General features: G+C 52.0%; 1 protein-coding gene across 3 annotated transcripts in view; it reads right to left on the bottom strand.

Moving 5' to 3' along the window:
• Positions 1-1,878: 1,878 nt before the first annotated feature.
• Sez6l (seizure related 6 homolog like) overlaps positions 1,879-12,557 on the bottom strand; it is a 157,366-nt gene continuing 146,687 nt past the window's right edge. The window contains exons 13-17 of one of the 3 annotated variants that reach the window (XM_032887244.1): positions 11,404-11,598; positions 9,923-9,955; positions 7,739-7,847; positions 6,774-6,876; positions 1,879-4,526 (exon numbers count right to left, since the gene is read on the bottom strand). In XM_032887244.1, coding sequence (XP_032743135.1) covers positions 4,497-4,526; positions 6,774-6,876; positions 7,739-7,847; positions 9,923-9,955; positions 11,404-11,598 — 470 coding nt within the window. In that variant the 3' untranslated portion in view covers positions 1,879-4,496. Of the gene's footprint in view, positions 4,527-6,773; positions 6,877-7,738; positions 7,854-9,922; positions 9,956-11,403; positions 11,599-12,557 lie in introns of all 3 variants that reach the window. The other 2 variants (XM_032887242.1, XM_032887243.1) reach the window with 2 other exon arrangements.

Genomic DNA, 12,557 nt, shown 5'->3' with positions numbered 1-12,557 from the left:
AGGTGTGGCCCTGGGAGGAGTTGTGGCCTTGTTGAAGGAGGTGTGGTCTTATTGGAGAAGGTGTGGCCTTGTTGCAGGAGGTGTGGCCCTGTTGTAGGAGGTGTGGCCTTGTTGCAGGAGGTGTGGCTCTGTTGGAAGAGGTGTGGCCTTGTTAGAATAACTGTGGCCTTGTTGGAGTAAGTGTGTCACTGTAGGGGTGGACTTTGAGGTCTCCTATGTCAGGCTCTGCCCAGTGTGGAGTCAGAGCTTCCTCCTAGCTTCCTTCAGATCAAGCAGAACTCTCAGCTCCTCCAACACCATGTCTGCCTGAGCACTGGTATGATGACAATGGACTGAACCTCTGAACCTATAAACCAGCCCCAATTAAATGTTGTCCTTGTAAGAGTTGTCTTGGTCATGGTGTCTGTTCACAGCAGTAAAACCCTAACTAAGGCACCTCTGACTTCTATATACACAAGTGCATACAGGCGTGTGTACCAAAGAAATGTGAGGGAGACACTTTGGATGAACGTTCACAGGGGGAAAAACCCTGAAAGGCTGGTAGAATGTTGGAAATGGCATTTCTAACCTCCCATACTCCTGCTGCCCTAGAATATGCATGCCCACCACCTCCTTTGTGGTTGATGACTGGCTCGAGCTGTGCCGTTGGATCTTTTGCTGCTAGGAATGCAAGCTCTTCTGAGACCCAGGCTTCCTCACCTGCCCGCTGCACTCTTATTTCTGTCATCCTGATGGTGCTTCCATGAAGAGACTGCTGTCCTCCAAGGCACCTGACTGGGTTTAAGGTTGGGAGGAAGAGGGCTGGGACTAGAGCAGCCTCCAGTCTACCTCCTCTTCAGGAGATCGGGTACTCTCCAGACTGGTATCCACCCCACCCATTCAAGCTAACTCTAGAGACTGCCAAACCAGCAGGTGTGTGGGAAGCAGGCCCAGTGTGAGGCAGATTGGGAAAAAGTAACAGTATTGTTGCTAATGAAATCAAGCACAAGGCACTGCCTGAGGCTGAGAACGCTATGGCTCATGGCTGAGACCCTGTCTCAAGAAAGAAACGAACAAAGAGGCACAAAGTGCTGATGTAGCAACAAATGCATTTCTCCACTCATGTGTACTGAGAAAGTCTATCGGATAAAGATACATAGATATATGAATTGAAAACTTTGAAATTGAACATTGAAATCTCTGGAAACTTTTTTTGAGACATAGTCTTACTATGTAGCCCAGGATAGATGTGAATTATATAGTCTTGCCTCTCTGTCTCCCGATTACAGGAGCATATCCCTTCCTGGCTCTTCCTCCCTCTTTCCTCCTCTTCCCTCTCTCTTTCTTCCTCTTCTTCCTCCCTTCCTCCTCCTTTCCTTAGTAATGATCTGTTGTCTTCTTTTGGAAAACACAGTTGAAAATTATATAGAGCTCAAATACATTATTACCAGAAGGAAAAAGTCTGTGGACTGCTTTCAATTTTTTTTGGTCTATTAAATTAAAAAAATAAAAAAGCTTTAAGATTATATTTACTTCCTTTGTGTGCTTGTTTATGTGTAGGGTGCATACCGTGCACCAGGAGGTTAGAGGACAGCTAGAGCCAACTTTCTCCTACCCTGTGGGTCCCAGGACCAGACTCAGCTCGTAGGACCTGGCGGCTCTAACCACTGAACCACCTAACTCTGCTAACTTTGCTCTCTCTTTTTGTAGCAGTTCCCCAGACAGGTCTTGTTGTTAGGGTGCCCGGGGCCACTGCAGAGAGGTCTTGCCTCTCCATCTGAAGTATCAGCACCTGCTACCTCACCCCGATCCCCAGAAACCGGAAACAATCCCCCAGAAACCGGAAACATAGCCCTTGGTGTCACCCAGCAGCTTCAGAGCAAAAACCCAGATCCAGCATTCTTTTACAACTGTTTTATTAAGAGCAATATATACAAAGTGGAAAATGATTTCATTTCGGTTTTTTTTTCCTAGCTTAGAAAGTTTGCCTTTTTTTCTTTAAATTCTCTTTGATGATAAATGAAAGAGCAAGCATCCGAGAAGACGCCTGTCTTTGTGGGTGCCGAGTGCCGCACAAGACCGGGCCTGGAGTGCCATCTCACCGGGCCTCATCAAAGATGCAGGAAGGTCACCACCAAAGGAAGAGGTCACTTTGCCTATGGTTCCTGAAGCTACCCATTGGTTCATCGGAGTCCCCATGGTGCCAAATCAGGCTCTAACCTTTCTCCTTCTCCAGGGCTGTGTGTGGATTTCCAGAGTTGTCCCCTGAGGTCTGTGAGTTCTCCAAAGAGCTGTCTTCAAAGGCTCGGGGTGTGATCACTTGGAAAGATGGCCCTCCCAACCCCCCAGGCAGAGGTCAGAATGCTTATGCTGGCAAAATGAGTCTACCAAAAGGCAAGCTAAAGGGGGAAGATGAGCTCTGAGCAGAAGGGGGAGGAGCTGTGCGTGTTGACAGTGCTGCCTGTGCCAATCAGTGCGAAGGATGCGCACATTCCGAGACACGTGTCCCCACTGACGTCAGAACAGGGAGGTGCTTGTGGGAGGGCTCACGAGTGTATCCCGTTCGAAAAATATTTAATCCCAATGGGTTCAAATTTCCATCTTATAAAAACAGACAGGAATGGGCCGTCATGAAATGCCTTGGGACTGGCATCTGGTACTTCGTCACTGGTAACATTTTTTTTTTAAATCAAACCTTTACATATTACAAATACACAGGTATTTAAAAAAACAAGTCAAAACAAAGACATCAGCATGTTCTTTCAGTCATTGTACATTGTAAGCTCTTGTGATCCACCTCTAGGCTAGAACAACATTTTAAAACATGGCCACACCGACTGTACCACTAAGTCAGAACTGAGACATTGGTCTCCTGCTTAAAAAAAAAAATCAACATTTTACCCTCCCCCCACCCCCAATAGTCAAGAGATGACTTGGTCAGCTTTAGGGAGCAGGGTTAGAAGGGTGACACACGGTCAGCCTTTATAGAAGGCAAGTGCTTAGTTTCCACGGGAGCATACAGTGGACTAATATCAAACGGCACAGACAGAATTCCCAGGTGACCCGGGGCTGGGGTTGGAAGCATCTTGAATAAGTTCTGCCTCTGGGAGAAAGGCCACATGACTCATAGTAGGTCTTTCCACAAGGGGCCCCTGCTCCCTAGAGCCTGTACAGTTTCTCCTCTGGTTCCTCTGTGGGTAGATTAGCTGGGTGACCAGAACGCCCCCTGCCACAACTCCAGCCACAGTGGTCAGACACATACCTGGAGGGAGATGGGTCCATCCTTGCTAGGATGAGGGCTGAGAAGAGGCACTTCCTATAGCCCTGCATCCAGAGAGAGCTTTCTCTTCTTTGAAACCCAGGCATTTAATGCAACCACCCCAGACAGCACAGGAGAACACAGGGAGGATCCTCCAGGCTGAATGGCCATGTCTGGCTGCAGAGCACCCCCTGGTCAAGACATAGCCCTCAAGTGATCATCCCCCTATGCCTGTTGTCTCCTCCAGCACATAACCCTGACACCTTTCTTTATGACTGTACTTAGAAAATAGTCTTTTGGAGAGCCACAATCTCTAACGAAGGCTAACAGAGCAGTGGCTGAAGGCTGGGAGGGTCTGCTGTTTGGAAACGTTTTGTTTTCACTGTGGTTCAGGCTGGACTTTGTGCTGTCTTATCCTAACCCTATCTAGGAGCCCAGGTGACAATCGGAGCAGACCCTTGGCTTTCAGGTCAAGGCATATCCCTCCCTCCCCCCTGCAGACCTGGGGACTCTGTAGTCCAAGCTGCCTGTGGATTTATGACCCTAGCCTCAGAATGACCATGCCAGCTGTGGTGGGCTCCAGTACTCATCTGGTATCCATCCCTCTTTGAAGTCCCCTTCCCCAGGGCCCCTGTGCCTCTTCCCTGATGGTGCTTTGGGCCTAATCATCTTTTAAGAAAGGGTCTGCCTGCTCATCTTGGACCCAGGGAATTCTGGGAGAATCTCTGCTACCTTCGGAAGGCCATGGGAAGAAGATGGGCTAAGACCTTGTAGAGGAGTTTTAAATCGGAAAACAGGACACAGAATTTGTTTTGGAGGGGGAAATACGGGCTAAGTACTCGGGCTAAATTCCACTCCAAGGCAACCCTACAAGACACACTCCGACAACCCCAGGGCTTCCATCTGTCCCGAGAACGCTGTGGTATGTGGTTGAAGACCATGCAGGACAGTGCAGCCCAAGCCTGGCACGGCTGACCCAACTTGACCTGCTGTTCGTCACTCTGCTTGCCTTGGGAATGGAGGCTTTCGTGTGACCTTAGCTGCAGCCGCAATGTACCAAACTCACCGGTGTCAATGCCTTCAATTTTTAAATATAGTTAAGTACAGCGAAGAAACAGTGTAGCGGAAAGATGGCGGCCACGCTGGGCTGCAACCCAATGCCACAGGGTCTCTGATGAATGTCCGAGGAGGTCCTGACAGTTCACGTCCGTATGTATGTCTGTCTCTAAAGTTCCCCCCCTTTCTGGGGCAGCTCTTGTTAGATGGAAACTTCGTACTCTCTCGTTTCCTGCAGGACAGAGCGACACAGATGGGTTAAGCCCTGAGTGGCACAGTGACATCCCAAGGCTTCCAGGGTGCCACACTTCCCTATGTCCCTAGCCTGGGGCCTGGGGCCTGGGGCCTGGGACCTGGGGCCTTACACTGTAGTCTGCTCTGCTCAATCACTGTTACAGGTGTATGGATGTGCTGTGTCATCTTCTTAGGTCTGAGCTCCTGCCAACACTGTGACCATAGGGATTGAAAACATGGGGTGGGGGAGGGGGCAGAGCTGATATAGCTGGTCCTCTGGGAACCCCAACCCTCAGATGGGACTAGCATCTCCCTTTGCCTCAGGAAGTGCTCTAACTCTCAGGTGATCGGAACCTCCCCAGCCAATAGGAATCCATCCTTCAAATTCCGTTGCCACCAGCTGGACCTTCTCCTCTGATCTGAGAGGAGAATAAGGACCACACAGCTGTGGTCGGTCCCCTTCTCCACTGCTCCCTGAGCTGGAACCAGGAGCCAATGAAGTCACAGGCTCCTCCTTGGAAGTGCCATAGTCACTTCCCCCGAGGCTAACACAGCTACAGTCACATCAACACTTCCTGGCAGATGGGAAATACCCTGGGCAGAATGTGCAATGTTCTCTTGGTCCCCACCTTCCAAAGGTTAGGCCTGGGTAGGTAAGAGAGCGCGGGAAGCATCAAGACAGATGTGGAAAAAGCCAAGCTCAGATGACCAGAATCCCGCCCTCAGCTTTAGATTCAACTGGTAACTTCTACCATTTGTAAGGGACCCGTCAGAGGTCACAGGCCCCTGGACAATCCAACTCTGGCCTGTTTGCAAGCTCATTCGCTTCCGTGTGTAAACTGCCTCTTTTACTGTTACTACCCACAAGTCTCCGTGTCCCAGCGACCATGGAGGTGCTATGAGCCAGGGTGGTGTGAACCTTTCCCCGGCCAAGCTTCTGTCAACTGTGGCTTGTGAGCCCTGAAGCTGAGTGTCCACACAGGAGGTCAGAGCAGGAAATGGTGGCAGGTCGGTGTGGACAAGGGGCAGGTTTGCCCCTTTCCTAACGGCAGTTGCGACACACTGGCTTGAGGACAGAGCTGTCACATAGCCCTAAGCCTGGAGGTTTCCCCATATGCACCTTGGAACTTTTCACAAGCTCCGCCTGCCTGACATCTTCTAACCTTTATCCGTGTCTACATCTCGGAATGTAGATGAACGGAACTGTACGGAACTCTTCCTGCCCACCTCAAGGGTCCCCGCCAGGCGGCCACGGAACCTGATAGCTCTTCGTGGTCCTCCTGGATGATGACTAATCATGACTATGGGCAGGTCTAATGGAGGCTCAGGGAGGCAGGAGGGCGCGGGGGGGCTCAGGATGTCAAGTCAAGTCTCTACAGTCTTGTCTGAGCCTCTGTCATCTCGCTGGACCTCCCCGTCCTCCTGAGTCACGGAGAAGAGTCTGAGGGTCACGCGCCCATCGAGTGGTACATCCCACACCACCGTGGACGCCCGTGTGCTCTGCCAGGTTTTTCCGCTCGCCCGAGTGAGTGATTGTACCTGTAGCGTTACAACCCACTGCGGTTCCTGGCGACGCTGGAAGCTTCTGAGGGAGCTGAAAGGGCCCCGCTGCCTAGTGCAGACATAGCCGCCCTCTGCGGCACTCTGGAGCCTGCAGCCGGGCTGTGGCACCTGCGGTGCACAAGGACCCACAAGGACCGGCGCATCCAATGCGGGATGGACGCGCAAAGCTGGAAGAGGACAGGGAGCTCCCGGGCCCGAACATGTTCTCTGTGTTCCCACTGGCCATCCTGGCCGCACAAAGAGCGGGACTCAAAATGCAAGTCACCTGAGGCCAGCAACACACGCTTCATCTGTAGCTTAACTCCTGACGCACCCAGAGGCCCCAAGAAGTGAGTGAACCTGGCCACCCAGGTTCATAGAAGAGTGCTTTGTTTTCCTGACAGGGAGACCAAAAGACGCTCACGCTCTCTCTCTCTCTCTCTCTCTCTGTCAGATCACGTGCTTGTCTGTGAGTGAGGCACGGCTGTAGCATCAGCATCCACGGGAGCCTGCACAGCAGCAGGATTCATGCTGCTTTCAAGAAGTGGAGCTCAGCTAGGCACGGATGCTGCCCCTGGATGCTCCAAGCTGAGTTCTAATTAATCACCAACGAGCAGAACTGGCTTCTCCCAGCACTCTGCTCATTCAGGGATTAGGTCGAGCAAGGGGGAAACCCTCCAGGAGGAGCAGCAGGACCACTTACCCCAGTCTCATAGATAGGGTTGTCGAACTCAGTTTCCACAGTGATCTGGCTGTAGGGGTGGGAGTACATGAGGGGCAGGCGGAGGCTGGAATATTGTCGGCACCTGCAAGACAGACAACAGAGCTGCACCCCTGCCCTGCTTCCCCGGGGGGGGATGGGGGGCTCTGTGAAGGGCATGGGGTATGTAGACACAGCCCTGAGCGGTTAGGGTCCCGTTGAGGCCAAGTGCTCTCCACTCAAGACCCCATAGGGCTTCGGCAAGCCAGCCTCGACACCTCTCTATCTCGATTTGACTTGGGAAGTACTTTATATCTTTCTAACCCTCACCCTGGGTCTCCCTAGATGTCAACCCGCCACACACTGCGCTGTGGAAGGCAGGGGTGAGGTCTACAAGGGCCGCTCACACACCTTTCTCTATCTGCCAGTTTCCTATGTCACTCACTACTACTTTAAAGTCCGCTCAAAAGCTATACTTTTCCAAAAAGTATAAAAAAGAATTGTCAAAAGTATGGTCTTTTCCATGCACTCCACCGGAGCACGCAACCTCTGCTCCGGGTTTCTTCTGTTGATCAACTACTGGTCCTTGCTTTCCTCCTGTGCTTTGGAGAGTGGCTACTTTTCCTCACTGGAGTCTGCGTGATGTGCTCAGAGCCCAGAGGTTGCTGGCACAAGGCAGTGGCTCTGAAATCGTGTGGTAGATATGTCTGTGACTGTTCTAGACATGGACACTTCGAGGGCAACTGCTGTGACCTTCAGCACCAGGGATCAACACTTGCATTTGTTAAGTGAAGAGAGGGATGACGGTGGTCACTGGGAAGCCACAGGGGAACCGGGAGGCACCAAGACGCTCTCTGATCCTGACCGAAACCTCTCATATCCCACGAGGCCATCATGTCCAAGCATCAGGCAGAGATGCCGGGGGGGGGGCCCAGAGGTGCGGCTCACAACTGCACGACCCCACCTACCTCGTGACATAGATGTAGGCTCCTCCCAGTAGCAAGGAGATGAGAAGGACCGGAATGAAGATGGCTAGGGCCATGTTCCCGCCTTCCAGTGAGGACTCTGCTGCTGCTTCTGCTACTAAGCACACAAATCACTGAGCTTCATGTCTCCCACGAGCCCCACACCCACGAGGAACCTGGCTGTCATGTGAGTGCCCCTCCCTAGCTGACATCCCATAGCCTTAGGCACCGGAGAGCCAGGGAGAGATGGAGAGGGTCGCTGGCCCTTGCTAAGGAGCCCAGAGTCACCCTAGGCTGTGGGGCCCATTGGAAAGCAGGAATTTGGTTAAAATTCAATTCAGGGGGTGACTTGGATAAAGTTTCAGGACGACCTTGCCTTGTTCTCTGGACACTTCTGTGAGCAGCTGCACCAGGCTGGGGGTCCCTTCATGAGTTTGCCTGTGAGATGCACTTAGGGGTGACCTGGGGGCAGTTCGGACAGTTCTACTGCCCAGCTTCCTGCTGCTCCCAACACATGTGACAGTTGCAGAGATCATGGTGGATAAATGGGCGGACATTTATCCCAGCACAGTTTGAGGGTGGATCCTCCTCTCCCATGTTGGTTCTAGAGGCTTGAGCCCCTCTGTGGCAGAGCCTCACAAAGCCCACCTATCCTTCCATCTGTAACCCCTCAGCCACTTCCTTCATGGGTGAAAATAACCACCCCTGACCTCCACAACGAACACGCACACCCAGGACCCTGGCTCCGTTCATACCCCCTGAGCATCGGGCCCCCAGTGGCCTTGCTACTATGGCTCACTGCACAGCAAAAGGAAGCCAGGGAGTCTCAGGCAGAGGGACAGATGTGAGGACACGCTGCTTCCGAAGATGAATGGCTGACCCACTACCCTCAAGACTTATCTTTGTTCCCTGCCCTACTTCGCTGGATTAACATGCATCTGCCATAGGACCATCGGCTGAGGACCTGAACTTCACGGGTGTATGCTGTACGTTGCCAGACACTACACTAACAGGAAGAGCTGTTGAACTGGTTATGGCTTTTCCTAGGGAAGATGAGCAGGTCACCGTCCTGCACTGAACTGACTGGACATGGTGTGGAAGGCAGGCTGCTTCAGGTGTGGGGAGTGTTCATCTTTCCTGTCGTCCTGCCTGGTTCAGGAATCCCCTAGGAGACACATCTCTGGGGTGTATTTATGAGACATCTGGAAGGGTCTACATGGGGAGGGAGACCCACCCTAGACACAGGCAGCTCCATACCAGGGAGCTGGGGTCCCTGACCAAAGACAAAGGAGACAGTGAATGGGCATCAGTGTCCATCTCTGCTTCCTGACTATGGGCACGGTGAAGCAGCTGCCTCAGGCTCCTGCTGCCGTGCATCCCCTCCATGCCAGGCTGTACCCTGGACCTGCAAGCCACAATCAGCCCTTCCTCTCTTAAGCTGCCTTCACCGGGAATCTTGTCATGTCAAGGAGACAGGTGACTAAGACAAGAACTGAAGGGAAGAATCTCAGAAATGGGAGAACCCTGGCTAGCTGTTGCCACCTGTTCACAAGAACAAGCCACACCCGGGAGGAGAGGTGGCTGTGCCAGGGAGCAGAGCCAGAGGGAGGAGGGTGCTGGTTGCTCCCAGCAGCTTTTGCTACTGCAGCTACGAGGATGCTCTACCCAGGATGTGAGGTGAGTCTCTCATCTCTACAGCACCAGGGGGGTTGGAAGCTGTTGGGCATGATGGGGCTTCTCTGACTGAAAGGCCACTGTCAAATCTCTTCAGGTTCTACTTAGGGATGTAAGTGAATTTTTATTATTGTTTTTGTTAGTTTTTTGCTTTTATATATTATTTATTCTTGCTTTTATTAGTGTTTCTTCTTTATCCTCTGTCTGTCTGTCTGTCTGTCTCTGTGTGTGTGTGTGTGTGTGTGTGTGTGTGTGTGTGTGTGTGCCATATTAGTGCAGTTCCCACAGAGGCCAGAAGAGGGCGCTGGGTCCCTGGAGCTGGAGTTACAGGTGGTTGTGTGCTGCCTAACATGGGTGTGGGGCACAAAACTTAGGTCCTCTGCAGAGCTGTGGACTCTCTTAATTGCCTATCCCTCTCTCCAGCCCTCGTACCTATGTCCCGAGGCTCTGGGAAGAAGCTGTCAGGCACAGCTGCCTGATGTATTAGAACTTATGAGAGGGAGTAGGACTCACCTTCCAACGCATGTTCGAAACTGTCTTGGTTAACTGAAACGGAAATAGGAAGCAGAGTCAACGCCCAGGGAGTTCACTGCTTGCAGAAACAGAGGTTGTTGGGCCCCAAGAGTGCTGTGTGAGCGTGGTGCCCATGGTGTCTAGCAGGACAGCTCCCCACGGTACCTCCCGTGATGTCGAGAGGAACAAGACGGGCGAGCAGCCTCAGTGTCATGGATGGCGGTGGAATATGCCACACATTCTGTACCATGCCCAGAGCTCGTGCATCCCCGCCCGCCCCTTGCCAATCCCCTCCTGCACGGGATGGTTCATTACCATAGCTTTACAGAGAGCAAATGGGTTCAGAGAGGTGCAGCGAGGCCTTGGAGGTCACACAGCTTCTAACCCATAGCCTTAGCCTCTCTCACAGCTCTTAACATTTTGTTTTGCCTTTTTTTTTTTTTTTTTGACAGTCTCTTGTGCTGGCCTTGAACATTCATCGTCAGCCTCTGTTCTGGTGGGCGTATGGCACCACCTCTAACTATATAATATTTTTATGGGGTCTTTTTATATTGTTTCCAAGGATTTGTGACTCAGGGTCCTGATACTGACTATATTCACCTCCCCTATTTATTGACTGGGAGCAGTAGTCTTATAAGTTGTTTTCATAAACTCCTATTTCTTATAAAGCCCTGAAGTTCAAAGTGCTGTTATGATAGCCCACGCTCCATTACCAGCGCCACCCTGCCGCGCCCACCAGGACACTTCCCAGTGCAAGTGAAGGCTTAAGCGGGAGATTACACCCACAGCGGGCAGGCTGTGCTGGCCACCATGCATGCACGCTCTGCAAGTCCCAGGACTCCTGATTAGATTTAGACTAATTGAAGCCCCCATGGAGCTGTGACGCCCTCTGCTGAGAACCTGGCTGGCTTCTCAACTGGAGAATTAGTGCGCAGATTTATAGGTTGATATTTTTCTCAGAGGGGGCCATGGCTGGGCTGCAGTGGCTCTGTAAGAGCTGGTGTGTTCTCTCTGTCCCTCCATGGGGTGGCCCTGCTGCGTTAGCAGGTGGCATGCATCCCCCAGAGGTGCCCAGTCGTGCCTTAAACTCCACAACCCTGAACCAAACAGACTTCTTCATAAAGTATCCATTCTCAGGTATTTTGTTATAGTAACAAACACAACAGGATCAAGAGTTGGCTTAGTAGTGCACACCAGCCATCCCAGAACTTGGGAAGTAGAATCAGGAGAACGGGAGTTCAAGGCCAGCCTTGGTTACAAAGGAAATTCAAGGCTAGACTGGGCTACATGCGATCCTGTCTCAAGAAACACATATGTGAAAGACAAAAAAAAAAGAAAAAAAAAGAAAAAAAGAAAAGAAAAGAAACCAGACTGGACAGGCAGCCACTGGATTTGGATTCCGTGAAACTCGCCCTCAGAGCAAGCTCAGTTTCCCCTGGAGCCAGCCCTCTTCCTGGCTCCTTGGGTCACTTTACCTTTACCTTTACAGATGGGCAGGGGCCCGCTCCAATGGGACGGCTGTCCCAGAATGCACCGGATGGTCACTTCGCCCATGAGCTCGAAGCCCTCGTAGCACATGAACGTGAGGGACTCTCCAGGCAGGTACAACCGCTTATACAGGATCTGGTATCCGTTCTCAGGCAGCCCTGGGTTGTCACACGCCAGGGACTCCTCGGCTGAAATGAAGGCAGACACAACTCTGAGACAGTCCCAGTCTCTGGGTGACATAGCCCACCCGGCGGCATCCTCTCTCCAGAAACCCACCTCGCACCCCCCACCCGGCTCGCCCAGATGGTTCCCACTCTGTCTCCCATCTCTGGATACAGACAACATGTAGGTACCACAGAAGGCATAGGGTTAAGAAACAAAACAAAACAAAACAGAACGCAGTTCTCCCATTTACTAGCTGTGAGATCTCCAAAAGAGAGTATTACACCTTTTCTGGTCTTCAGTTTTTCTCCTTAGCAAATGGGAATATGGCTGCAGGACCCCACAAGGGCCCGAGTGTAAGAGATGGAGAATGTCCTCGCCCTGTAGAGGGCGCTCAGTAAGGGATGGATGATGGTGGCGATCGATTATTGATTAAAAAGACGGTCCACTCCTTCAGAGCCAGTCTGGTGTGTTCCGATCTAGTCCCACCACTCATTTCACCTCCAGGAATCTCTCCCGGACGCCACCTGCCACAGACTCTCTACTGTTTCCTCCCTCCAACCTGTAGTGCCCACGCAGTAAGTAAAACGCTGCGTTACCCCGGTCAATTGCCTGGAGAGCCAAAAGCCAAGTGGCTGCAACCAACAGGCTCACGCCTCCCCCTGGTGGCTGTTCTTGGGTACTGCGGACGCTAAGTCCAGGCAGAGGCAGACCCTAAAGGTGGAACTCTCTGGGTGAGCTATTTGCCAGGAAGCACCGCTCCGCACAAACCCTCACTTACAAGATTTTAAACTGTGGCAAAATCTTCACAAAGTTTACCCACTTATCCGTGAACAGCCGACTTCTAGGACCCAGTGCCCCTTGTTGGGGCGGGCCACTAGCGTTAAGGCCCATCTACGGTACTCCAGCTTCCGGTCTCCGTGTGAACGCGTACTGGTGTGACTATACACTGGGTGAACAGATCCTCAATCCTCGAGGCTCCTGC

Source organism: Rattus rattus, chromosome 16, assembly GCF_011064425.1.
Source record: "Rattus rattus isolate New Zealand chromosome 16, Rrattus_CSIRO_v1, whole genome shotgun sequence".
NCBI lineage: Eukaryota > Metazoa > Chordata > Mammalia > Rodentia > Muridae > Rattus > Rattus rattus.
The sequence above is the reverse complement of the archived record's forward strand: the minus strand, read 5'-3'. Positions and strand labels throughout refer to the sequence as shown.